Below are 26,440 nucleotides of genomic sequence, written 5' to 3' on the forward strand. Positions count from 1 at the left end.
ATTTGCATAGCCAACATGTTACCATACTCGAATTTGGCATTACGTTGTCCTGGTCGCGTGTCCTGGCCAGGCAAAGCACCTTGCTTTCGCTCTAAAAATAGTCCTTTTGGCCGCCAGGGAGTCCAGTTTTTGCCGAGCCGCGAACTGCGAGCGGGAAAATCCAACCAATTTCCACACTCCACTCTCGCCTACATTCCATTCTGGTCGTAAAAACAAATGTTGTGTACGCTGAAGGACCTGCACGCTTTTCCTACAACTGAAAATGACAAAATTTAGCAGTTGAGAATATTATACCGCAGAACCGCAGAAAAACTTGGAAAAAATGTGGTCTATAGGATTATCTGGGATAAGATATTTATTTAAATATTTAGACCAATTTTGATATTTTACTAAAAAAAGATAACTCCATTTAGAATTGTTATTATATTATTTATAAATAAAACACTAAAACAAATATAAATTAATTATAGTGTTTCCAGTACTCAAAGTCATATGTTATCATCTCACATTTAAATATATTTATGATAACTAAGTAAGGCAGATGTTAAGTGGGTGCCATAATGGCCATAAAATGACATAAGAATTCCGTCTAATTGCTATTTTGGGACCAAAGTTTAACTTCATTTTTATTTATTACTATTTGGGCTTAACCACCCATTTTATTTTAATCTTAACTTTAATACAACTTTGTTTTATTATACCTATAACCCTATTTTTAACTGCAATATCATAGCTTAAATTAACAAGAGCGTGACAAGAGCATTGCTAATCTCGTATAATCGCTTAATATTGTGCTATATATCCGGCAGGAAGTCACACTCATACACCCTCTCGACTTTTCCTGACCAGCAGCATTATCCTGTCGAAAGGATTGGCTTCTAGTGGGTCGGGGGGGTTAGCACTAGCCCCATATTTTGTATACGCCCGCGCTCTTTTTTCTCTTTATAGTATTTAGTTAGTGTTTTTATTTTGTGGTTGAGCTTGTCCGACGAGTCCTTTGTATTCCCACCTGTCCTGGCCAAAAGGAAAACCGAGAGAGATGGAGAGCAAACAAGTGTTGTCCGAATTTCGTAGAGGGCTCAATTCCAATGCGGCCACTTGACCCAAATTGGATGCCTCCTCACTTTCTGGCAGGGATTTATTGCGGCTTATGTAAAATTCTGTGGCCCGCTTTCCTGGGAGGAAATCATTTTGTAGTAAAAACTTGGCTAAGTGCTTGAGACTAATTTTCTATAATTTATTTTCGCAAGTAGTGAGTGGGTTTTCCGCTGCGAGAACCCTATGAGCCCTTCTCCAATAGTGCATAGTTTTCATGACGCGACCGCGACAGTTGAAGGGCGGAAAATTGTTGCTCTGCCAGCGGGTCGAAACACAGATACCAGTTTACCAGTTGGCCTTACCTTTACAATTGCGGCCCGAAGACGTGACTGAGCCACGAGTCGCGTTTGAAGTATCTCTCGCGCTCTAATGCACTCAAAAAAAAATGGTGTCTACCTAAGTATGTATGTAATATAAGTCAAGTAATAATAGACTAGTAAACCAGAGTAAGAGTTACATAAATTATAATATAATTAACATTATAGTTCTAAATTTACTTACATTATTGCTTAATAATTTTTCTTTTTAGGAAATATTTTTAATTTAACAGTCAAAAGTCCAGTTTTGCGACATTTCTCTGAGTGTACTCGCCGCCTTCGTCCTGCTTTTACGTTCTCACTTTCTCTTCTGCTCTCACTCTCGCTTTCTCACTTCGCTCTCCATTCGCTGGACTTTGCGAGAGTCGTAAACATACGAAGCCAGAGGAAAAGCCATTAGTAGCGGCTTGAAGCTCGCTACGAAAGGATCGAGTTGCGTTCGTCGGTTTTTAAGTCGCGAAGAGAGCGGAGTGCGCGTAACGGAATGCAGTGATATTTAATCGAGTGTCTAATTCGAAAGAATAAAACATTTTGTTAAGCAAGTAAATGAAATCAGCAAGTAAATTCAAATGCAAAGTAATGCAGATGCTTAGAGTGTGTCCTGCATACAACTAATTAAACATCCTGCATTACATAATTGTGCACATTGTGGCGTAATTAATTTTAAACATTTTAATGAGTATCGATTCCGGTTGCGAGATGATGAAAACTCATTATTTCCATGGACGGGTCATGGAGGTCATCACATTCGGCGCGCCAACGCTTAACGTATTTCAATCCATTATATGCATAACCACACAGAAGTCACCAACACACTGACCAGCTAACCAATACATAGCCATTAATAGGGCGTCATTTATTACATATCGAATGTGGAACTCATTCCCAATTCGACTCCCATAACCATAACCATCCCCATATCCATTCCCAGCTAACTAACGAGCCCCGCCGCGGCATGTGTTCTTGAAATCCACTAATTTAGTTTATTATTAGTATTAGTATATTTGTTGACTCCGCCGCCGGCGACTGCATTAGTTGATTAAAGATGGACTCGAGATGATGTTGGCCCAAAGCTGGCAGCATTTCTAATCAATGATACTTTCCAATTATTCAGTGATCCTTTGATGGCCTAAAAAAAAACACCACTTAACAGTGATAAGCGAAAATAAAGAGGAGAGTGCATTGTGTCTGTGTGTTGTGTGCCATATAGAAACCAGGCGACAAGGATTAAGCCATCAACAGCGAAAGGAGCGACCCTTTAAGCCAAATGTGAGTAGCGGTAAATCCCAGTCAGAACTTAAATGGGGCACTACAAAGTCGATAATTCCAAAGTGCGTCCTTGCACTTGTACCGAATAACTTTGGGCCATATACATATACAAATCCATATCCGAAGTGTATATAAAAAAAAAAAACTGTATATATGGTGTGTGTAGTTTGGGGTGGAAGGGATATAATTTCTCTTGCACCTGTCGCTGCTCTTTTCACTTCATCGCGTGCGTGGCAAAGCATTTTTATAGCCACAAAATGTCCTTTTACGTTATGTCTCTCAAAAACAGAAAAAAACACACACACAGGCAGAAGGGAAAAGCGACAAACAATAACAATGCCAGCCAGCGGGAAAATTGAAACGCGGTCAGGAGAAAGCAACAAACAAATAGAGACTTACGCACCATCACAGCCCTTAAAGGCCCATTCATTACGTTGAAAATCTGAAGGAGTTACCAATTCGTATGATTCACAGGTAATACATTGCAGTTTGCACTGATTAATGGAGCTAATTAACCGACGGGCCGCATTAATTTAGCCCCCAAAATTAACCCCTTTCACATCGATTGCTTTCCATTTCATTTGTGGACACTTTCAAGGTCGCCTCTTGCGACACTCGTCGCCGACGGCGTTCTGCTATTTTTAAAACATAATTCATATTGAATTATAAATACACTACAATTAGTAATTTACATAGCCGTCATCCGGAGGAAATCCGAAAACTCCGAGGCGCACGCTCAGACCAAATTTGGGCACAATTGTAATTGCCCTTCAAGAACTAAACTTGGTAGATGGGTATGAAATAGTCTAAACTATTTAAGAATTTCAGAAAATAGTCTAAAGTCTGACTAGAAAACTGCTGAGAAAACTGTATCTATGTAAAAGTGATGTATACTAGCTACTTCGTTAAATAGAAGTGTATGAAAAACTAAACTTTCGAATGATAGTAATACTAATTTCAGAAAATAGTCAGACTTTATGCTGAGAAAACTGTATCTATGTAAAAGTGATGTATACTAGCTACTTAGTTAAATAAAAGTGTATGAAAAAATAAACTTTAGAAAGAAAGTATTACTTGCAAATTTAACAAACAATTACAATGACAGCCTTGATTGCCAATTAAATTCGACAAAAAGTAAACATAAAGAGCTATCTGAATAAGTGATTCATTGATTAACTATTTTATTTAGTAGTAGGCCGTAACAAAGTGGCCATCCATCGATTCGAAACTGCAGTCTCAGCGTTATCAGCTCAACTCTTGGCAAAAGACCAGATGGGGTTAACATTTTACTACAACCATTAGACCGAAGAACAGGTGTCCAAGGCAGGTGTTGGACGTTGATAAGCGCACTCTTGATACCACCGATACCACTCTAAATGGCCGGAGAACCAACTAAGTGGGTAATCACTGTGGCTGCAGCCCTGGCAACCAATTCCGGTGACATTTGTGCCAAGCGAAATTGCAGATTGCGATAATTCAAATTAGGATTATCAGGGAAAACCGCTGATTGCCACCGGTTAATCATCGATGTATAAGTGTAGTTTTTTTTTATGGCCGACACAGAGATAAGATTAACCGGAATCGAGCACTCGATATAGCCCAATCCACACTCGAAATGGTCAGTTGCCTTTTGGCCATATTAGCCAGCAGTTCGGGGAAGTAACTCTCAGCTCGGGAAAATGTCAAACTTCCAATGGTTTCTAACGCTCGGCGTCCTTTGTTGTGCGGTTCTCAGTCCTCAAGGTAACAGAAAAGGAACCAAAAAAAAAATAATAATAAATAGTGAGAGCGAAATGAAAACAAAAGTCGAGGGAAATCATGTGGCCCAATGTGGCGAGCGATTTCCGGTAATTGAATTAAAGCCACGTTTAATCGGGTGTGAGGCCATCGAAAGGGCAGCTGCCCAAATTGGTGGACAAATAAATGTGGGCGTACGACAGTCATAACATTAAAGAACCACAAGTAATTAATGCAAACGCAATCAAGGTCAAGTACTATGCCCCATTGACCCCACCACTCACCCAGCAACGCCATCGCCACCCCCCGTTGGAAAGGACTCTCACGAATGTCCAGGTCCCAAGGTCCTTTGCGGTTTGAGAAATTGTTTTGCCGGCCACGGAAAATGGAAATTAAAGTGGCAAAGCGTCCAGCGAAGTTCAGCTTACTTCTCTTCGGTGCCATTGTTATTGTTATTACCATTTTTCGCGTTCGCATTGTTTGTTGCCGCGTTGATACTGTTTTATATGGAAATTTTTTCGATGCCGCAACCTCATCCGGAAGTCGTTGGCGTATACGTAATAAATTGCGGCCCCGACACGTTGCGTGCCAAAAGAAGCTTTGCACGTCGCGACGCTAGGAATTTTTGCTTATAGTTGCCTTTTGTAAGGGTAATAATCAGCTGGACAGGTAGATAAGTGGGCGTGGCACTGCCTAGATTGAACAGGATGTTCAGCCAATTACAAATTTATCGGATAGAGGAAGAGGATTTGTGGGGCGATTTTCAAGTTAGGATGATAATCATTTAATGGAGCTGAGGCAGAAATATGTTCTTTGAACTAGTCTCTATAATATTTTAAGGATTCTGATGATTGGGTGCTATGAGCATACTTCTGGTACATGGGTGATTTTCCAATTTGCCCAACCCATCGAAAGTTAATGAAAATCTGCTTAATCAAGTGTGTGAACTGGAGCCCGTTTTGAATAATTGAGAGGCAACCGAATGTGGGTCGCCCCGACACATCCGAATGTGTGGTCACAGGCACCGTGGATACGTTAATTTTTAACCAACCAAACAGGCTGCTGTCCTAACCCATTTCTTAACCAATTGCAGGCGACGGCGGCGTGTTGGCCGTATTTTGGCCATGTGAAAGCGCGGCGGACTGCACAGCTGACGGTACTAGCTGCGATTTGGCCAGCGGCCAGTGCGAGTGCTCCACATTCGATACGGTGCTCGCGGAGAACTTCACCCAATGCCTGGCCGCGTCCCTCATTGGTGAAAAGTGCGACGACAGCGTCCAGTGCAATCTTATGCCAACGGGGGCCAGTTGTAAAGCCGGGGTCTGCGATTGCGCCGATGGCCAGAACTATCTGCGTGGCAAGTGTCGCCCACTGAACGGACTCGGCGAGTCCTGCGAAACGGTGAGACCACGGCCGAACCAACCGTATTCATATCCTTTATAATTTCGCATGATTTCGCGATTTTAAACAGGACTTGGACTGCTATTTTGGCTACGATCGTGCGTCTGTGAGTTGTCAGCAAAACGTGTGCGGCTGTGCAAATGGCTATTATAACAGATATGGAAACATCTGCCGTCGCAAATCAATGGGTATGTGTTAGGCGAGAACTTATTATCTATGTGGCTCTATATATGACTGATTTACAGAAGAAAACGATGCCTGCGTCGTTAACGCGGACTGTGATGAACTGGGCGCCGGTGTCGAGTGCGTTGGCCTAGTATGCACCTATGTGGACGAGATCCCAACGACTCCGGGTGGCGAGACCGAGGAAACGGAGACCACCAATCCGGGCTCGCCAGAGGATGATGATTCAACCACAGCCGAGGCGATCACCGAGACTGCCGAGCCGGAACAGGAGACCGCTTTCAGTAGCCGAAGGCAGCTAACCAAGGCCTTTGTACACGCCCCCCCGCCCACTCACAGCGATGCCGCCGCCCAGGTGTCCTTCGCCCAGCTCACCAATGGCGACACCGAGCCGCTCATCTCGCCCCGATCCCACGAGATTGCCGTCCAGACGAGCATCGAGAAGTACGAGCTGAGGGAGTTGGGACGCAGTGTGCGCAATGCGGCCACCGCCACCACCACAACGACAGCCACCGCCTCCACGAGCACCAGTAGCAGGCGCAACTCCAGCCGCAACCAGAGACACGCCCACGGCCAAAGACGCCGCTTGCCCGCCCTCTTCCGCTTCGATGACGAGGATATCAAGACCTACTCCACGCTGGGTTCCAGCCGCGATGACGACGATGCCGATGAGAAGAAGTGTGAGTATCCAACGCTGTCTCTAAGTTTCAGAGTGCTTGAAAAGGAGTCTCCTAATGCTTTGATAATCCTAAATATATTTCAACTATTTATTTCCCATTTAGATGGCAGCAGCTGCACGGATAATGGAAAGACATGCTCGGGTCTGCCGCACTCGATTTGTTCCAAGAATATTTGCCTATGTCGCCAGGGTTACTATGCCCGCAATGGAAAATGTTTTGCCGGTGAGTAAACTGGGCTTTCCCCTATTTAATTCTTGTATTAACGAAATGAAATGAAAATTCTTTAGAACTTGGGGAAATTGCGGAGAGCACGGATGAGTGCGAGTACGAGTTCGATCAGTTGACCAAAACTTGCAATTGCCAAAAGAATTATTTCTACGAGCGGGATCTGCGCAACTGCAGAAAACGTAGGTGGTTCCAACGCTAGCTTCTGAAACGCCCTTAAATTATAACCTTTTCCATCGAAACAGCCATTCAATACCACTTATCCTGCACCTCGAACAGCCAATGCAGTCCATTCGGCGCCTCCTATTGCCACCCAGAGATCCCGAGGAGGTGCACCTGCGAGGAGTACGCCCTCTACGATGCCATCAAGCAACTCTGCGAGTACAAACGTGGCCTGGGCGCCGAGTGTGAGTCCAACGATGGCTGTCCCGTGGATCACTCCGTCTGCTCCAATCGGGTGTGCGTCTGTGCGGACAACTACTTCGAGAAGGACGATCAGTGCACGCGTGGCATCGGTGCCGACTGCTCGGTGGAGGATGACTGCATAGCTGAGAACACCGAATGCCAGGAGAAGGACGAGGAGGAACACTCGCGCACCTGCCAGTGCCGAAAGGGATACGTGCACTTCAAGGATCAGTGCCTAAAAGAGGGTTAGTACTCAGAGGTTAAAATGCAAAAGCAGCATTTTTATGAAATTACATTTCATTGTAGCCGAGGAGCTGGAAGACGAGTGCGTCGAGGATGAGCAGTGCAAGCCGCTCCTGGCGAGCTGCAATTCGGAGGGCAAGTGTGGTTGCAATGATGAGCAGCACGCTAAGAATGGAGTCTGTGAGACGAAGCGAGGTAATGGAGTCGCTATGCTTTCTTTAATTAGTTGTAATAATTATAATACGTTGCAATCCTGCAGAGCTGGGAGAGTCGTGCACCAAGGCCACCGAGTGCTATGTGGAAAAGGATCCCGAGAATGTCGAGTGCCGCAACTCCGTGTGCCAGTGCAAACTTGGCTACTCGGCGAACGCCAATCAGAATCAATGCATTCGCGTGATGCCCAATAAGAAAAGTAAGTGTCCTTGCAAAACCAATTGAATTAGGATGATCTATGAATGTCACGCTTTTCGCAGATTCTTCCGGTAGACCCAGTGCTCTCAAAATCATCACCTTCATGCTGATTGGCTCCGCTTTCCTGATCACCAGTGCGGCCATCAAGCAGGCCTACTACTAGAACCAAACCAAAAACTTGATCCTTTCACCTGCGTGCTGGGGATTGGCGAGGATAATAGAGGGATGGATTGGCCAAGGACCTCGGAGGTAATGGGGGGAGATTTGGGGATCGGCGGGAGTGGCCAGTATTAGCCAAGTTACTGGCATGGATGCAGGTCCATGCGCAACGTGAATATAAATCAATTAGTCCGTAAGCTGATATTTAGGGGTCGAAGCAATATATATTTGGAGATAGGGTCCTCGGAACGGAACGACTCTCGCTTATCTAATACGGCTAAGTGTAATGACAAATTATCTGTAAGTTTGAAGTTAAACCGCTTGTTGCTAGGCTAAGCGAACAGTTTTTAACCAAATTGTAATATATACATCATAATAAACTAAGGCCAACGAAGAGTTGTGTATCAAATCCAGAAACTGGCAATTATTATTAAACAAGTAACTTTGAGATTTAATTCTGTCATGAAAGTTGTACATTTCACTTTCTCAACCTCAAATGTTTTGTACGTAATTCTTAGTTTAGCATCCCAAATTTCGGTACGTTAGCTGAAAATTGTTAGTTGAGATGGAACCGTATCCAAACGGCTTTTTAAGTTACACGGTGGCTGTACATCTTAAATCCCCGCAACACCAAATGGAGGAGGCACTGCGTCAGGGAGCGGGGTGCTGGAACGCAATGAGTTCGCGAGAAAAGAACCGGTACCGAACGAAAGTAAGTTCTTAGGGATTATACACTTTCCCCCTGACCAGCGAACTTCAACTGGTGCCCTTCCCTGAATTCCCTGCAGTACCAGAAACAATATGTCAGCAACAGCTCCACTTCGCGTCATCGGCGTCAATCGGTGAAACTCAAACAAATGGGATGCTGCCGCAAGAATACAGTGCCCAAGTGTTCCCGGAAGCCCAGGACTCCGGCCTGCAGGCCAAGGAGCATCAGTAGTTGTACCCAGAAATGCAGCACCATCCGCTCGAGGCGTAAATGCATGCTGAAGAAGTCACCAGAAAGCGTAAGTGCCAGTTTTTTAAATATTATTTGCATTTATTTTAATACTATTATGCTTTAAGCATAATATGCAATTATTTATATAAAAGTTACTTTGAAGAACATATAATTTAAAGTGTATTTCAACTTCGGTGTGTAGTAACACACTTGCTATCTTATCACTTATTCACCTGTTTTGATAGTGAATTTAAAACACTGGGTTCATAGCGAACAAGTTGTCGTTGTTCTAACCAAACAATTATCACCTGGCCATCAACTTTTCTTTCTTTCTTTGTCTTTGTTATCAGCTCGGCTAATAAAACAAACAATCTGCAGTAATTTAAACAGATCATATGATTTATATTCGATTTGCGACCCATTCAAAATGGACATTGAAATGTCTGTCAGTTGTAGACTTTCTGTTTTATAGAAGCTCATTTGCATTCGAATCGAAGGGAACAGTAAAACAGTGTCAAATATTTCTGGGTGAAATTTCCGAGTACGAATAGGTCAAAGTTGATTTTGTCGTGAGACAATTGCTGAACTGAACTGCCTATAAATTTCAAGTCTCAAAATGTCCCTCAATTGCCCGGTTCATAATAAGGACTCTAGTGGCTTAAACATGTAAGTTTTGGCCAAGAGATCGCTATCGATATCCGGCGTATATGTTCCTTGTGGTAACAATGTGGTTTGCACACAGTACCAGGTCCGCAACCTCGGACGACGCCAAGATCGCCATGTGCGCCTGTTTGGAATTGGCCAACTGTCGGGCCGAAAATTGTCAGCTGAAGCAGAAACTGACCGAGTACGAGGCCAAGATCAGCAGTCTCGAGCATCTGGTGGCCACCATCGCGGAGGAGCAGCTCCAGATCCGCCAAGAAGTGATCGAATTGCGCAACGAGACTCAGGGTGCAACGATGGAAGCCGCCAACGAGTTGGAACCTTCGGACAACTTATCCGTGAACCCGCAAGAGGAAATGTACGATGAGGATGAATACGATCCGGATTCAGAATCCGAGTACAATGCCATCCAGTCTCCCAATCCCTCAGTACATTCTTCGATGGCCTCGCTGGTCTCATTGAATATATCATCCAACAGCTCCATGGAGCTGAATGTTCTAACTCTAAATGATAACTCGGATTCCGATTGCATATACAGCGAAAATGAGGATTTCTAAGAAACCCATCTAATTCCAATCGCATCCTCTCCACAAGTTCCGCCGCAAAAACATTTCCGATTACGATCGCGATCTTTAATACCACAAACGAAAATGTTAAAATAAAGAGTTCGTTGTTGTGCATCCCATAATAGTATTTGGGCAATTCTAGAATATTTTCGAAATGTGACGGAACAAAATCCTTAAAAAACATCGAAATTACGTAATTAGTAAAATTACTTTGTCTTAAAATTAGATAACTCTAATATCTTGGCTACATTCAATGCCGATCCTGTAGTTGCAGCCAGAAATCTGGTGGCGAAATAATCAGTCCGTTAAGGTTCTGGGAGAGATCGGGCAGCCGATCATTGGGGCCCAGGACGAAGTCAAAGTGCTGGCACATGGTCGCCGTCACCAGGAAGAGCATGTTGCGCGCAAAGGTCTCGCCGGCACAGAGCCGTTTTCCCGCTCCAAAGGGCAGCGAGACATCCAGCTTCAGGCAGAGCTTGCCCTCCGAGTCCAGGAACCTCTCCGGCCGGAACTGCTCTGGATCCGACCAAGTACGGGCGTCCGAGTGGAAGGCATACAGGCTGGGCACGACAATGGTGTCCTGTAAGGATATATAATGGAAAGTACCCCGGGTTTTAAAATTAAATAGATAGGAACCGTTTCTAACCTTGGGTATCCGGTAGCCCAGCAATTCGGTGTCCTCCAGTGCCTTGTGCGGCACATCCGAGGGAACCAGCGTCTCGATGCGCAGACCCTCGCGAATGGTGGCCTCCGTGTAGGGCAGGTTCTTGCGATCCTCCAGGTTGGGCAGTCGTCCGCATCCCACCACCTCGTCGATCTCGTTCTGAATCCGCCGCAGAACTGCCGGATATAGCATGAGATACTGGACAAGTAGCGATAGCTGCACTCCGATGGCAGTGAAGGCCGGAAATGAGAAGTCCACCAGGCCCATGATCAATTGATCCCGATTGAAACCATAGCCCGGACCTCGGCGCATCTCAGCTATGTAGACATCCATGAAGTTGCGCTCCACACCCTCTTCGTAGCTGTCCATATACTTATCCACGAAGTCGGCAAAGAACTGGCGCACGAATAGGTTGGACTCGTTCAGCTTGTTGTAGCCACTCCATTCGGGCCAAATGTGCCGGATCCAGGGCATAATGCTCAACATTCTGCCGTAGTCGTCCGCGTTCCGCTGGAACTGTATGCCCATCTGGCAGAGCTTCACCAATCTGCCCATTTCCTCGCGACTCAGGCACTCATTGTACACAATGTGAAAGTGGGCGTTGGCCGAGAACGGATTGAAGAGCAGCGGCAGGAGCACGCGATATCCTCCGGGTTTCACCATCTCGTGCTCATGCAGATACTTTGGACCGTTGCGGATCAGCTCCAGCATGTCGTTCAACTGCTCCTGGATGACCAGCTCCAGTTGGTCGAATCGTCGTCCGAAGCCAAAGTCCCTCAAGTAGCGCAGGATGAAGCGACGCTGCTCCTTCCACAGGGGGCCATCCTGGAAAAAGATGCCTGCGAAGAGCAGCAAAAATAAAAAAGTATTATTAAATAGCAATCAATCAGTCAAGGTGGCAGGCCAAACTACTTATATATAAATATAGTATAAGTAATAAACCAAATAAGTGTGAACTGATTGTTCTAAACTGAAAAAAGATCTATAAAATATCACAAAACAAACAAGATTTCACTTTTTTTGGCTGCGAAGTGCGCCAAGTGTCAATCGTTTGCGAGCGATAAGCGTGTTTTGTTCGCCAGCCGCGACAATTAATTAACGATTGACCCCATTATTATTTCAACAACGCCATTACAAGTGTGCACAATCGTTGGCCGATACGATACGGACTCACCTCGCACATCTTGGCCGGGATCGCGCATGGCGGCCACGAAGAGCTGCGGCCGTCCATCGAACACCTGATTGTTGAGGATCTCGCGCACTCCATCCGCACTGTGGACAACGGCCACCGGAAAAGGACCCACATGCAGTCCAATGATATCCGACTTGTACCACCGACTGAGGGTCAGAGCCGCCTTGTGCAGATACTTATAGTTGATAATCAGCATGAAGAGGTAGCTGCCGAACAGCGGAATCCTTGGAGGACCTGTGAATAACCCGATTAGCTTCATTCCGCCCAGAGAGCCGCAAGGCCACCCAAAACGAACCGGGTGGAAAGCCGGCGGGTCGACCCACTGCATATCGATACGAAAGGCAGAGGAACACCGCCGTGCAGATCGCCAGGAGCGTTTCCGTGATCATCGTGGATTCCGGACAGCAACTGAGTCCGTGGCTGCGGTGCGACTGCGTTTTTGTAGCCACGATAAGTCGCTCTAACTTTCGCCGGACAATAGCAATTGAGCAGCGCCAATCTATATGGATTGCTGTTTATTCATAGATCGGTTAGGCGGTGGCACTCCGAGTCGCTTGTGACTTTCGAGATTTCTCGATTAACACGGGCCGCCAAGTCAAAAGGTCTGAGATAATAATGCAAGGTGCATGATAAAATAAGTGTAAATAATGTATTGGATAATGTATAATATTGGATAATGTATAATATAATAATGTATAAATAATGTTTGGGTAATTTACCCAAACGTATTTGAAATATATATAAAATAAGGTTTTATTTAGTATTTTTAGTAATAGAGAACTCACTAAACCAAACAAATATTATTTCATTTGAGCATATTAAAAACCAATCAATCAGTTAGTTGTAAATTTTGTTAAATATGATAACAAGACTTTTGATTTGAAATGTTAGCCTGGTTTTGAATTTGAATAAGTTTGAATTGAGCCTATTGACACTGGAGTCTTTCGCGACATCTCTTCTTTGGCGATATCTCTAAAATTATTTAAGTCTCCGGTGAAGATGATATATCAGAAAAAAGAAAAAATATATTTTGGGAGATACAGTTATCGTAAATGGTAGATATATGTATTTACAAGCTGTACTTAAGGAGCTAGAGTAAACTGCTGTAATCCAAATAAGATGAACTTCCAATTGAGCTAAAATGCTCCATTGGAAAAGAGGCTTCCTTCTAGTCCAAGTAAATCAGTTAATCGGTAGTCAGATGTGGCACGTCGGCGATGTGAGATCAATCTCAATTATGGAGTTGCAATTGGTCGCTTCCTTGGGCGGAGTAGTGGGAGCACGTGACTCCATAGCCACGTCCATGGCCAGCGAGATGAGTTGTTGCCACTGCGCCATGTCGACATTTAGACTCTCGAGATGCTGGCACAGTGAGTCCAGTCCTTCCACATCAGTCGACTTCAGATCAAAGGGTATCAATTGGTTGCGTTTATCGCCACGGAGTACAGTGACACCCTTCACACGTGCCGGCAGCGCATCTTGATTTATGTAGGTTTCTGTTGTCTTCGACAGCGTGTGAATGCTATAAATATAAATAATATAATATAAATAAGCACACATTGCTCTCATTATTAGTTTAAAACTGACCGCGGTTCAATTTGATTTGTTTGGAAAATAAGTGCGCATGTGAGGCTGAGCAAATATATTGCGTATGTTAGTTAAATAGTTAAATTTGGACCACGACCTTAACTATGCCTATTATTGACACTTTATAGACTTTCTGTAGAAGTAAATATAGCATTTGATTAGCTAATAGCTATTAAGTGCAACTACCCATGTAAAGAGCATGCTGATAATACATTTTTAATCCAACAGCGGAATGAAAAAGGGACATTTTCTTTGTAAGATATCATAAGTTAAATAAACATACATTTTTGTACCAATAGTAGTTTTGGATGGACTAAAAATCAATATGAGTAGTTACTTTTATGTATAATATGGAAGTTAAGTATGCTATCATCCTGAATTTTCTAGACAAGATCTACAAAATCGAACCCATCGGAGCCCGGAAAATCTTAATACGATAATCTTTGAATGCTGACCTTTCCATGATTTCGTTTTTGCGCTGTCTGACCAGCATTTTCTGCTGTTTAATCCGATCTTTCATGGCCAAATCGCGGAGTTTGGTGGCCTCCAGTTCTCGATCAAGTTCCTCTATGAAGGAAACTCGCTTGTCTAACTCCTCCCGCCGCTCCATGAGCACTTTTTGCAACTTTCCCACTTTCCGCTGATGGCGACAAGCTGCTTCCTTGACATCCACTAAAATATTTAGTGAAATATATCAATTAAAGTGGATATATGTAGATAAATTCCATCAACTCACACAAATTGCTGTTGAATTTATAGACCTTTTTGATGAATTTCGCCTCAAGGGCTTCCATGCGAATTTGTTTCTCGTACAAAGCCTTTACGCGCCTTTCGTAACTCGATTCGGCCATAATAATTGCCATTTTAAAACTCAGTTTAGTGAAATTAATTAAAATCTTCAAAAACTAAGCGCCGATTTTCCTTCCAGACGCTTGTTTTGATTTCCAATTAGAGGTGGTACTTTCCGTTAGAGACGACACTTCCACGACACTATCAGGGTGGCCAGGCTGAATGAAAAATTTAGTTCTGCACTTATCGATAGTTGACATCGACTTATCGGCGTGCAAGACGCATCTCTAAGAGCCGGCAAGCAAAAAATTGCAAGTCAAATTGGCAGCAAAATAACTAAATATAAAACGTCGGCACTTTTTGCAAACTTTTGTGCAATTTCTAAAGCAAGCATTTCATGCGTTTGCTGCTCGGCGTTCAGGCAATACGCAACCATCTCGCTCGCACCTACAGCAGCGCCCGCTTCAAAAAGGTGAGCGAACAAAAAGGCAGAAAATGTGCAAAAAACGTTTTGCAAACGAAAAAATTGCGAACAAAGAGTCTAAAAATAGAGAATATAGAATTTGCATATTTCTATATATCGAGTGTCCAGTCTAATCAAATTGAAAATGGGTAAATTAGATGTTTATCCACTTTTCGGTTTCAAATGCCGCGAATCGGTCAACGACCCACTTGTTGTTCTTGCTGCACCGAATTCAAGGTCATGTGGCATTTGCGATTTTAAAAACTTAAATCGCTTTATGCACAATGATATCTTGCTTATAAAAACCCATTCAAGTTTATGGAGTGTCGTAAAGATATGTGGTGAACGATAACTTTTCGGTAGTTTGTTTTTATTGCCTTGCGACTGTAAAACTAAAAAATTGATGGCTTTAAGTGGAAAATGAAAAATATTAAGTTATGTTATTGTACCAAAATATATCAAAATTAATAATTTGTAAGAAAAACTTACTTTGATTTTATAAGATATTTTTATGTATTCAATAAAACTCTGAAAATTTTATGTAAATAATTAGAATTCATATTGCTATGCAAATTTATCTTAATTTGATCGTTATAAATGCAATGCAATTTATATTTGTTTATGTTAGTGTGATTATTATAGGTAAAAATATTTTAAAAATAATTTATTTTTTATTTTGAAGCTTCATTTTATGAACCCAATGCTTTTTAGTTGTTAACATAATCAGTGATTGTGTTTTATTATTAGAATTTTATAACTACTGTAGTAATTTCTACAACTTCAAATTTGGAGCACTTTAAATCCAGTATAGGTACCCATACCATATATACCTAGTCTTAAAATTCCCCTACTGCATTGCATCCGCTTGCAACCGATGAGTAACGCCCCTGTTTGTCCAGATGGCCCTACCCATAACCCGAATGCCACTGCTTATCTCGCCGGTTTTGGCTCTCGTGATTTATGGATGGCTGCATCCATTGACCGCCCCTGTGGTGCAAAGTCGTCGACTGATAAGCAAGTGGGGCACTTGGAGCGCTAAATGCCAGATTAGCGCCGATAAGATAATACCGGCGGCTTATCACTGGGATTTGGCTAGCCATTCCGCGTCTCGAAACTTGAATCTTTACTCATTCGTACACATATTCTCTTACAGATGGCCACGGACGTGAAGTTTAACGAGTCGCTGGGCTGCACTGATCCGCAGACACATCCGGTCTTGATCATCGGCCAGTTGCGCCATCTGAATCTGCTGAAGTTCAGTCATCTTGAGAGCAAACTCAGTCCGCGCGTCAACGAGGAGACCTTCCTGAATGCCGTCGCTTGTCTGCATCCCGCGCCCACCGATAAGGTATCCCTCTACCTCGATGTGGCCACCGTGGCTGCCCTGCCATTGAAGTCATCCCGGCACAATACGGCATCCCGGGCTCATGCCATCACTCGTCTGGTGAAGAACCATGTGCTAAATGTTTCCGAGGAGAGCGTGGTGCTGGTCTGCGAGCGCGAGAATCTATTCGCCAGCGCCTGTGCGGTGGTTCGCGCTTTTCCACTCTATTCCCGCAAAACGGGCAATCTGCTGGCCTCAAGTCAGTCCAAAAATCTTGGATGCGGAGATGGAAATGCAAATTCAGGACGCAACGTAGTCAATGTTGAGTTTGTGCTAATCAACAAGGATGGCTGCATTGAGAGCGAGCCTTTGACAGACGACGAGCTAAATTGCCTGAATGAGACCACACGGGCAATTCGAATGACTGCTCGCATTGTAGACATGCCCTGCAACGAGATGAACGTCGACCACTTCATCCAGGAAGTCGAGGATGTGGGCAGGGAGCTGTGCATTACGCCAAAAGTAATCCGTGGCGAGAAGCTGCTTGAGCAAGGATTTGGCGGCATTTACGGCGTGGGCAAAGCTGCGGCTGTGCCGCCTGCCCTCGTTGTGCTCTCCCATGAGCCAAAGGGCGCCCAGGAGACCATCGCTCTGGTCGGCAAGGGCATCGTCTACGACACCGGTGGCCTCAGCATCAAGGCCAAGACCGGCATGCCCGGCATGAAGCGGGATTGCGGCGGAGCGGCGGCGATTCTCGGAGCCTTCTACGCGGCTGTCCAGTGCGGATTTAGGGATAACTTGCATGCCGTCTTCTGCCTGGCGGAGAACTCTGTCGGACCAAATGCCACTCGGTGGGTTATCACCTTAGTTTTGCCTTCAGTGGATCAGTTATATACTAATGCGTTTACTTTTTTATGCAGCCCCGATGACATTCACACCCTTTACTCGGGCCGCACAGTGGAGATCAACAACACGGATGCCGAGGGTCGCTTGGTGCTCGCCGATGGCGTTTGCTACGCCAACAAGGATCTGAAGGCCAACATTATTCTCGACATGGCTACATTGACTGGAGCTCAGGTGAGGCATTCTATAAAGTTAGCATAGCGACCTGTTTTGATAAGAATGTGCCTAACACGCGATTATTGTTTATTATACTAATGTCCAGTTTAATCAATTAAATGTATTCTAGCGTGGGAATGTCCGATTATGGTTTACAACTAGATCGCACTTAGAAATTAGGGCAAGCATATGTAGAATTTGTTTTGAATTAGATTTGGTTTTTCTATTCATCGAAAGTCAGACTAAAACAAAGAACTCGTTCAATTACCAAATTTACAGCACAATGTAAAAAAAGATAAATGCGAATAGATTTCATTGAATAATTTAGAGAGTGATATTTACTGAAACTATCAGCTTCATAGACTGACTGATTTTATTCCACGAGGCTACAATTAGTTGCCAACTTCCTTTCTGCCACTTTTAATCGCATTAAAGGCAACAATTCACCGGGATTGAATTCACATTTCTGCCACTAATGCAGGCAGCAAATGATGTTGCCGGTGTCCAAGGTAATTTCGGTTTCGAGAGATCTTTGCGGCAGGTAACTGGGGAAATGGCTGGCCTTGCTATGCGAGAATTTATGCCACGCTTTATAAAAGTCACGAGGTTAATTGGAAAAATAAATTGCAAATTTGGTTTTCGCTGGCAAACTTGGAGGAATAGCAGCGCCAGCATTGGCAGACCAACAACAGCGAAGGATTCGCCGTTTGTGGTCGCTTTCGGGTTGCATCGATGTGGTGGTGTGGGGCGTGGCAGTGGGCGGTGGGCGGTGGGCGGTGGGCGGTGGGCTTGGGGTTTCGCTCACCATTGCAGCGGAAAGGGGGGAAGCAAGTGAGTAGCTGCTGCGATGGCGCACAATTACCATAAATCTTGACTGCAATTTGCTTAAAATATGATGCCAATTTACGTTATTTGTGGTTCGATGGGAAATAAATCGAAACTGGTCAGAGGGGGGCGTGGCATCTGGGCTATTTTTTTATTATTATTTTCATTCAACCAGCCCGCCCGTCCCAAAAGCTGCATTGTTCGCAGCGAAATGCCTTTGGTTACCCAGCCTAAAAGTGGCACAAACCATCGTGCCACATCGCCGCCGCTCGTCTCTAAACATTGCCACGTTTTGCCATTTTTGTTCGGAATTTGGTTCGTTTTTGGTTCGCTTGTTGTGCTTAATTTCATTACACCCAGACACACACCTAGACGGGATGCAATAATATTAATTGCCAGCATTGGGGCAACTGCCACTGCCACTGCCGCTGTTGTTGCAAGAACAAAAAGCAGGCAGGCAACACTTTTTCGCTTTCACATTTTATGTTCCTGCTGCCTTGTTACACCTTTTGCAGTTGTTTTCTGCTCTGTGACGGCTAGTGGATGCACTGGGAGAAACTCTTAGGCTTTTATATATGTGGAAAATATTGCTAGATATATAAACCTCAGTTTTGAAAAGTTAGATTGATATATGACAGATATAGGGAATATAAAGGTAGAGCGATCTTTAAATACTTTAAATACTTTAAACCTGTACTCTTTTCGCAATGTATTGCTGCTGCTGTTGCTCCTGGCAGTGCTTTGTTGCCGCTCCTGGCGCTGCCTTCATTTGTCCAGCAGCCGTGCAACACGCGCCACGGAGTACTTGCCTCTTGTTTGGGTGTTGCTCGTGCTAAATAACCTTGCACCTTTTTATTGCCAGCCGCGTCGGAAGCTCGCAATTTTCGTGCACCCTCTGCTCGGCAGCCCTTGCCCCTTATCCCCCTTATACCCGCTTACCCCCGTTTGTCTTTGCCCTAACATTGTTAGTTGGTGTACAGTTTTATTGCTGGCATTTTGTTGATTGTTGCTTGTTTTCTATCAAACGTTCCCCGGTGGGTGCGAAACCCATTCTTAAGCGAATAACGCCCGAACAGCAGGTCCTTGAATATTTCATTTACGATTTTTACCATGCATATATATACCACATCTGCCAACTTATTCTCGTTCCAGGGCGTTGCAACAGGCAAATATCATGGTGCCGTATTGACAAACTCGGAGACATGGGAGGCAAAGTCGTTGCAGGCTGGACGCAAATCCGGCGATTTATTGGCATCCATAATTTATTGCCCCGAATTGCATTTCTCGGAATTCGCTTCGGCCATTGCCGATATGAAGAACTCGGTGGCGGTAAGTACTTTTCTTGCACCATTTAAAAACTAGTTTTTCAAGAAAAAATATATATCTTTAAGCTGCTTATTCTATCTGAACTATCTGCTTTTGCCATTTCATTCTGGCATCTCCAGCCACACCTTGCTGCCTTCTTTTGTGGCAGTTAGATTCTTAGATTAACAGCGGTCTGCAGCGAAATCAATGCCCAAAAGTAACTTAATTTATGCATTATTGAAGACAACCGGGCTGTGAACTTTTTCGGCCACCCGCATTATTCGATAGAAAGCGAGTGACTTTGAGAAAGTTTTAATCAAGTTTCGGTGTAACTTTATTCATTTGTTTTCAATTCATTTTCATTTTGCGTTTTCCCACATCCACAGGCACACATCGAAATCCACTGCCTTTTGCACTCTCCAGAGATATTTTACACACATTTTTAATTAACTTTATCGCTTGCACTCAATGTTGTTCTTTTGTCTTACACTCGACCGCACCGTTGTGCAAAAATGATGAACGTCATGTTTGGTTTAAAGATTGATTAGTATTACTCTGATTTATGCCGCACACACACACACACACCGCACCCCCCGACATTCGCATGTATCAAAAACTTTGGCGTTCAATCTACGCCACCAGCCACTTTCGCAGCCATTAGAAAGGCCAGTCAGAGCCAGAGCCAGAGCCAGAGCCAGGGAATCCTGGACAGGAATGCTGCGGAGTGGCGAGGGTGGACTGCGATGGCACTAGGTGAGCCATAAACCCATCTCTGGCCCATCTCTGGGCACTGGCCACCGGAGCGAGGTGCGTCGTAGCCCCGGGACTCTCCTGCTCCATTCGGTTTGGTTCAGTTTGGTTCGGTTCCAGTTCCTGCCACAACAACCAACCAAATCGAGTTACCTTATTGTACGTCGCAAGCGCCTCGGATCAATGGTCATTCATCATTGTCACGCCGTGGGCGGATTGGGCGGTGGATGAATTGGGGGTTCTGGGTGGATAGGAATAGGGCGGCTTGGAGTTTGGGATCGTCGTGGTGAGGTGCCAGGAGCGGACAGGGACTGACTGGCTGGCTGACTGGCTGGCTGTCTGTCTGGTTGGTTGGTTGCCAGGTTGGTGCGTAGATGCGGAGCAGGTCAAGTGGCGTGGCAATTTTGGCTACCTGCCAATCGCCCACGCTGCCACCTTTCGATAAGTACACTGTGAGAAAAGTAAAGCAAACATTTAATGAAGTTTATTTTATATTATTTGTATTAAATCTAATTAGCAGCTGAGGTTAGTTAGTTTAGTTTAGTTTAGTTAGTTTAGTTAGTTAGTTTCACGTTAATTTCCCCAATTTTCGCCGATAATTGTTTAGTTTGGCAAAGATTTTTTCCCCTGTGTCGTTTTTGCAAGTTGGCTGTTTGATTTTTCGTCAGGCTGCTCACTCTCGCAGTTTGAAAAAAATGGGAATCAAGTCAAAATATCACACCATTGCAGGATGGCCATGCCATACACACACCCTTACCCCTTTGATGCCCCCCGTGCTGCAGTTGATGTGACAGCGCCGCGCACTTTGTCAATGGTGTCTGTGATAAAGTGTTTTAAATTCCAAATGCATTCAACGTTAAATGCGAAAAAGGTAAAATGCCAGCCCAGCCGAGCCATCACTACCATCACTACCATTACCACCCATCAGCGTCGTCGCATTTTTTCTGGCTTTTGAGGCAAATTCCCACGCGCAGCGTTTAAATTACATGAGCTAGCTTTTTGCGTTCCACACCCACCTATGCCAGCCGTATTTTTTCTGGTCTTTCGGGTGTCTTTTCCCCTAGTTTGCCACTAAATGGGGGGATTATGAGTGTTGTTAGCGGTCGCCAGGGCGCTTTGTTGGCCGCTGGCTTTGGTTTTCAGTCTGCGGCCCTATTCAGCTCATTTTGGCAAGCACCAGCACCAGCACTAGCATCTGGTGGTCAGATGGTCATCTGCGCAGGTGATGATCCCACATCCCATCCCTTTGGTCGCCGCCGTCCTTAAATAAAGGATTCCCATTTGTTTTACGCCCTATTCGAGTTGTGTGATCCCCATGGTGCGTGGTGATATCTGCGGCTATTGGCTGTCAGGAGGGATCTGTGTGCTCGTTTAAAACATGCAGCGTATTCGCGAATTAAGCGAAACCATTTAAGCCGGTAATTAGGAGGTTCTCGCTTTTTGGGGTCAAACTGCAGGAATCGATGGCGGTCGGTCTGTTCGGCAACCACTTTTAAATTGCCATTTTCCCAATGGTCTGTCAGTGGTTTGGCTCTGTCAATGTGCTGCCAGCTTCAGCGTTTTAATTATGGCAATAAACACAATCGTATTTTTATGGAATAACTGCAAAAAGATAGTATAAAGTATTTGAGCTCATTCTATACCCAATTTAGACTATTAAATTGGAATTTATTTTAAACAAAATCATATGTAACGTAAGAAATGAATGAATTTTTTATGTGCGCAGTATCGACTGAGTAACAACTGCTCATTAAATTTCAATAGTCAGCAAATAACTTTTCAGTTGCCTTTAAGCTTTAGGCCGTTTGCTTTTTAAAACCAAATTCCCTCTTCCACTCCACTGAGCAGAAGCAAACAGAAAGTGAGAGAAATAAAAATAACATTATCCCAAATTTCGACAACTTTATGACCCTGAGACACGACGGTCCGACCTAGAAACCAGCCATCCATCCATCCATCTATTCATCCATTCAACTGGCTTCCTTCGAGTAAATCAGACTCGCAGGCTTCTGTTGTCTGCGGCTTTCTTAGCTGGCAGGATATTCGTGGTGGAAGGGGACTCCACGGTGCGGTGTCATAAGTAAAACATAAGCAACACGGCGACGGGACAATAAAATTTGCTTAAACATTTCCAATTGTTTCTCAATTTCCCGACGTCGTCGCACACAGGAATCTAAGTCGAAAGTTACTCGACGTTTTATGACTGTGAAATTTTCCCATTGTTGGTAATTGATTTTTATGTTAAATCGTAAAAAGCTGCTCTCCCCGTCTTCCTTGCCGCGGAGGGGCATGAATTTTAGATAAACCCATTCCGTGGCAGCAACGTGTTGCAGTCTCTTGGCCGCACACGCGGCGTATGCGTAATTGTTTTTGTTTTTCGACCCTCCCTCCTTCCTCCCCCTTTCAGTTCATTTTTATTGGGCGTCGACATTTTAAATTCAATTGTACGGCGACTTTTTACGTGGTTTAATGAATTAAATTGAACTTTTTATGCGGCAAAAGTTTTTTACGGCACGACCTCCAGGCGCCGAGCATTTCATCGTTGTTGCGGTTATGCTTAGCCGGGGTTAAGTTTTTTGATTAAAGCCAGCCGCAGCAGTTTATAAATAAAGCCCAAGCTCAGTGGTCCAAATGCGGAGTTTTCCATGGAGATTTTTCGCCTGCTTTTTGAAAAAAAGAGGGAGGTGGGGGGCAAGTCACGTAATTTGCGAAATGATCCCCATTTCCGTTGCCTACTCGAAGGGGCGGTGACTTTGTTAACACAAATCTTTCCGCTTGTTATTCGTCGGTTTCCGCTTAACTTTCTCCGATGCCAGAGATGCCAAAAGCTAACTTAAAAATCGGTATTTATCCAAAAAAGTAGGCGGCTTATAAAAATATAGATTTACCATTCGTTTTGAGTTCACACATTATAGGATTACAAATTTTACAAATTTGTTTAAAATCAAAGGAGCATCACCATAGTTTTCTAATATTTTCCTTTTCCCCTATAAAATTCTGTTTTGCCATAAAAGTATATATATAAATATACATTTTTTGCGCGCTCTTTCCTGCGGCGGGAAAGTTTTTTAAAGCGCTAGCTGCGACATCGTGCAAATTGAATAAAAACTGTAGCCGCCGTCAGCGAAACCAGTCGATGGCATCGAAGCCAAATCCTTTTCAGCGCTCGTCCCGATTATTGAATGAATGCGTAATTGATACTCCCAACTGCTTGATGCCGCGGGGCATGAATCGGTCACCGATGTAATCTCGCAATAACCCCGGCATTCATACATATTGGCAGTTATCACAGATCGAATATCGCTAAGCACTGCTTCGAGTGTGAGACAATGTCGCCGGCTGGCTAATTTCAATTCAAGTTAATCGCAAATGCGGATGTTTAGGATGCGAATGTGCGTGTATAGTACGTATGGTTTTGGCCTGGACTGTCGTATATTTCGGTGGGGTAAATGCCACAGGGCGGTCCTCGAATGGTCACGTTCTAAACCGCAATTAGTCGGCGACCCATTGTCAAACTCTGGCGGAGATTTTGGGTCGGGTGCGTGGGTGGTTGGGGGATGTTGCTTCGTTATTTACAAAAGGCCTAGTCAGATACAAACTCACATCATCGTGGTCACACACGCACACACGCACATACAGACAATCAGGACGGGTCTAATGCAATCAATGTTAATGACATTATGTTGACAAATGTTTGCCATTATTGATGAAAGGCCGACTCGATTCGACTGGATTCGATTCGGACTGAATGCCATGCCATGTGCGTGAGTGCTCTGATCAGGCTCGGCAAAGGTTAAACATTTAATTAGCGCCGCAGTAACATAGCGACCTTGTTGACCTTTCCTATTTGCGCGTAATCCCATCTTGATTTGGCCGAAAGTTATAGGAACATGTCGCTGGGGGTGCTTAAGATACTTGAAATGCTTTTGAATAAGCTATAAAAAAATAAATAATTAATTAATAAGCAGATTGCTTAAATCTGATCATTTAATGTGCTCGAAAGTTTTCGACTTCGAGACAATTAGAATCTCATGCTTGGCTTTAAACTGCAACAGCAACTCTGTGGCTTACCACTTCCGTTTGCCATTCACTAAATTGGTTCATTGGGAAGCATTGCGTTTGAAAAGTTTTGCCAGCACACACACCCCAGGCAAATCAAACCGAACTGAAGCGGCCAAGACATGCCGGCTATGTGCACCATCGGCCAGAGCAGCTTCAGCCGCAAGTTTCATAACAAAAGCTGGTTATTAGCTGCAAAACCGCCAAAAGCAGTACCGCCACTGTTAGGAGATGAAATGCAGTTTCGTCAGCAGCGGCAGGAACAACAGAAACTGGAACAATTGCTGCACTGAGAGAAAATTCAAGAACGATATATCTGTCCACAATGTAGATGCAAATTTGTTGATTTTAGATAAGAATCTCTAATACCTAGCTTAAATTATCTTTTTTAAATTGAGATTTTATGGTTTCAAAGTTTCAGTTTTCATTTATGAAAATATTTTTCATGTGTGAGAGAGGCAGTCTTCAAATTCAGACTTCATTCTTCAAGTCTGGCTCTGGGTTTTTGGGCACTTGGTTCATGGCTCTGTTGCTTCAATGGACTTTTGACTTCCGCTTTTCGACGTACGATGTTTGCACGTCCCCTGCGAATGTGTATGTGTGTGTGTGTGTGTGATTTTCATCTTGAGGAGGAACTGAACGCGTTGTCATGTAATTTTCGCAGCACTGCATCCCCGAGTTGTCCGCTCGTCCTGTCGTCCTGCTGTCCGCTCAATTCCGTGGCTCCTGCTGCTGAAGTCTGCCAGTTAACTCCTTTTTTTGGCCAACTGTCAGCAGAGTGTTCGCATGTGTGCGTTGGTTCGTCCTTTCGTCCTTTATTTGGCCGGTCCCAACTGTCTGTGTGTGTGTGCATGTTCAAAGTGTACTTTATGTTTGGCATTTAAGCGCTGCAATTTCCGCTCAAGTTAGTAGAGCGACTGCTTCCGCTACGCAGCTGCCAGTGCATGGCATATAATTTAGGCATTAGCACACCCAGGCTTGCAGCTAGCGAAGGGCGTTTCAAAGGTAATGCAGAGTTACAACATGCAGCATATTAAATTATATGAGTTTCTATTTAATACACTTAACTTATCTGTTCGAAATATCGAGGAAGAGGTGTGTATAATGATGGCTTTTTCATAGGTACAAATATTAACCAACACAGCTTTGTTTTCAAGCCACCCTCGTTTGTTCATATATCTCTATAAATATATTTTCTTGTTGCGCTGCGCCACAGGACGCTTTTTTAATAAAGCGACGCCAAGTTTTGCTTGTTGCATGCAGCACACCACATCCACATGCACACCCACAAAATGCACTCCATAAAGGAATATACACACACACATGTACATCCGAGCGTATATGTCACCATGTCTAACTGAGATTTCCCTTCCGCCTTTGCAGGATCGTCAGAACGCCCAATCCTCATGCGCTGGACTATTCATTGCTGCCCATCTGGGTTTCGACTATCCCGGCACCTGGGTTCACGTGGATATGGCCACTCCCGTCCATTGTGTAAGTGATTCGGTCCGACTGCCATATCCGATTTATAATTATTTGCCTGCGTATTTAATATGATTTCTGTTCTGTTTCAGGGGGAGCGAGCCACGGGATACGGTGTAGCCCTGTTGTTGACCCTATTTGGCGGGCACACCGACTCCAAGCTGCTCCAATCCATTGCCCCCACCGACGAGGAGCCGCCCTTGAAGCGCTGTTGCCGCGATTAACTCAGCCTGCCTTTTCCTGTGCCACGTGCCTGACTGGATTAACATGCATTTCCATCATTTTCTTTGCCCAATTGGGATCCGGCATCAAAAGTCAATTTGTGTAGCCGACAGGCATTAAAAAATCAATATTATTTTAGAAATACACGATGTATGAAATTTAAATGACTGTGCTTTTGGAATCTGGTGCCTGTAATCTAGCTTTAGCTTTACTAGCTTATCAAATGAGTTAAATAATTTCCATGTTTAATCAAATCCATCCTAAATTGGTGGTGTTTTTTAAGCCAATTTAATTTGCAGTTTGTGTAGTTAACATGCTAAAGAACACAGTTCCGTGTCCACGTGTAGTTTGTGCCAGCTTTTTCTTTGCCTGTCACTTTGTCCTTTGTCTGTTCAATTAAGCGACACTCTGGCTGCTGCTCG

At 44.1% G+C, this 26,440-nt stretch overlaps 5 protein-coding genes across 6 annotated transcripts; 3 read left to right on the forward strand and 2 right to left on the reverse strand.

The window, feature by feature from the left end:
- The first annotated feature begins 4,321 nt into the window (after nucleotides 1–4,321).
- LOC117142626 (prion-like-(Q/N-rich) domain-bearing protein 25) lies at nucleotides 4,322–8,522 on the forward strand. Its single transcript, XM_033306728.1, has 10 exons — nucleotides 4,322–4,427; nucleotides 5,515–5,822; nucleotides 5,893–6,010; nucleotides 6,068–6,685; nucleotides 6,788–6,907; nucleotides 6,973–7,092; nucleotides 7,156–7,560; nucleotides 7,622–7,753; nucleotides 7,818–7,970; nucleotides 8,032–8,522. The coding sequence occupies exons 1-10, from the start codon at nucleotides 4,364–4,366 to the stop codon at nucleotides 8,130–8,132; spliced, it is 2,139 nt and encodes a 712-aa protein (XP_033162619.1). The 5' UTR covers nucleotides 4,322–4,363; the 3' UTR covers nucleotides 8,133–8,522.
- Nucleotides 8,523–8,662: 140 nt separating this feature from the next.
- LOC117142627 (probable aminopeptidase NPEPL1) lies at nucleotides 8,663–26,182 on the forward strand. Of its 2 annotated transcripts, XM_033306729.1 has the most exons (7): nucleotides 8,663–8,840; nucleotides 8,917–9,135; nucleotides 16,146–17,167; nucleotides 17,237–17,393; nucleotides 19,353–19,529; nucleotides 25,698–25,808; nucleotides 25,889–26,182. In XM_033306729.1, the coding sequence occupies exons 1-7, from the start codon at nucleotides 8,694–8,696 to the stop codon at nucleotides 26,018–26,020; spliced, it is 1,965 nt and encodes a 654-aa protein (XP_033162620.1). In that variant the 5' UTR covers nucleotides 8,663–8,693; the 3' UTR covers nucleotides 26,021–26,182. The 2 variants fall into 2 exon arrangements, with proteins under 2 accessions (XP_033162620.1, XP_033162621.1); XM_033306730.1 differs by lacking the exons at nucleotides 8,663–8,840; nucleotides 8,917–9,135 and adding an exon at nucleotides 14,797–15,001.
- On the forward strand, nucleotides 9,549–10,421 carry LOC117142630. The gene is made up of 2 exons (XM_033306733.1): nucleotides 9,549–9,734; nucleotides 9,811–10,421. The coding sequence occupies exons 1-2, from the start codon at nucleotides 9,685–9,687 to the stop codon at nucleotides 10,286–10,288; spliced, it is 528 nt and encodes a 175-aa protein (XP_033162624.1). The 5' UTR covers nucleotides 9,549–9,684; the 3' UTR covers nucleotides 10,289–10,421.
- On the reverse strand, nucleotides 10,420–12,559 carry LOC117142628 (probable cytochrome P450 304a1). Its single transcript, XM_033306731.1, has 4 exons — nucleotides 12,449–12,559; nucleotides 12,136–12,387; nucleotides 10,944–11,800; nucleotides 10,420–10,877 (listed from the first exon to the last, which is right to left on the reverse strand). The coding sequence occupies exons 1-4, from the start codon at nucleotides 12,540–12,542 to the stop codon at nucleotides 10,548–10,550; spliced, it is 1,533 nt and encodes a 510-aa protein (XP_033162622.1). The 5' UTR covers nucleotides 12,543–12,559; the 3' UTR covers nucleotides 10,420–10,547.
- LOC117142629 (kinetochore protein Spc25) lies at nucleotides 13,161–14,698 on the reverse strand. Its single transcript, XM_033306732.1, has 3 exons — nucleotides 14,477–14,698; nucleotides 14,196–14,412; nucleotides 13,161–13,675 (listed from the first exon to the last, which is right to left on the reverse strand). Exons 1-3 carry the CDS (start codon nucleotides 14,601–14,603, stop codon nucleotides 13,351–13,353), a joined length of 669 nt encoding a protein of 222 aa, XP_033162623.1. The 5' UTR covers nucleotides 14,604–14,698; the 3' UTR covers nucleotides 13,161–13,350.
- Nucleotides 26,183–26,440: the final 258 nt, after the last annotated feature.

This window comes from Drosophila mauritiana, chromosome 3R (genome assembly GCF_004382145.1).
Source record: "Drosophila mauritiana strain mau12 chromosome 3R, ASM438214v1, whole genome shotgun sequence".
NCBI classification, from domain to species: domain Eukaryota; kingdom Metazoa; phylum Arthropoda; class Insecta; order Diptera; family Drosophilidae; genus Drosophila; species Drosophila mauritiana.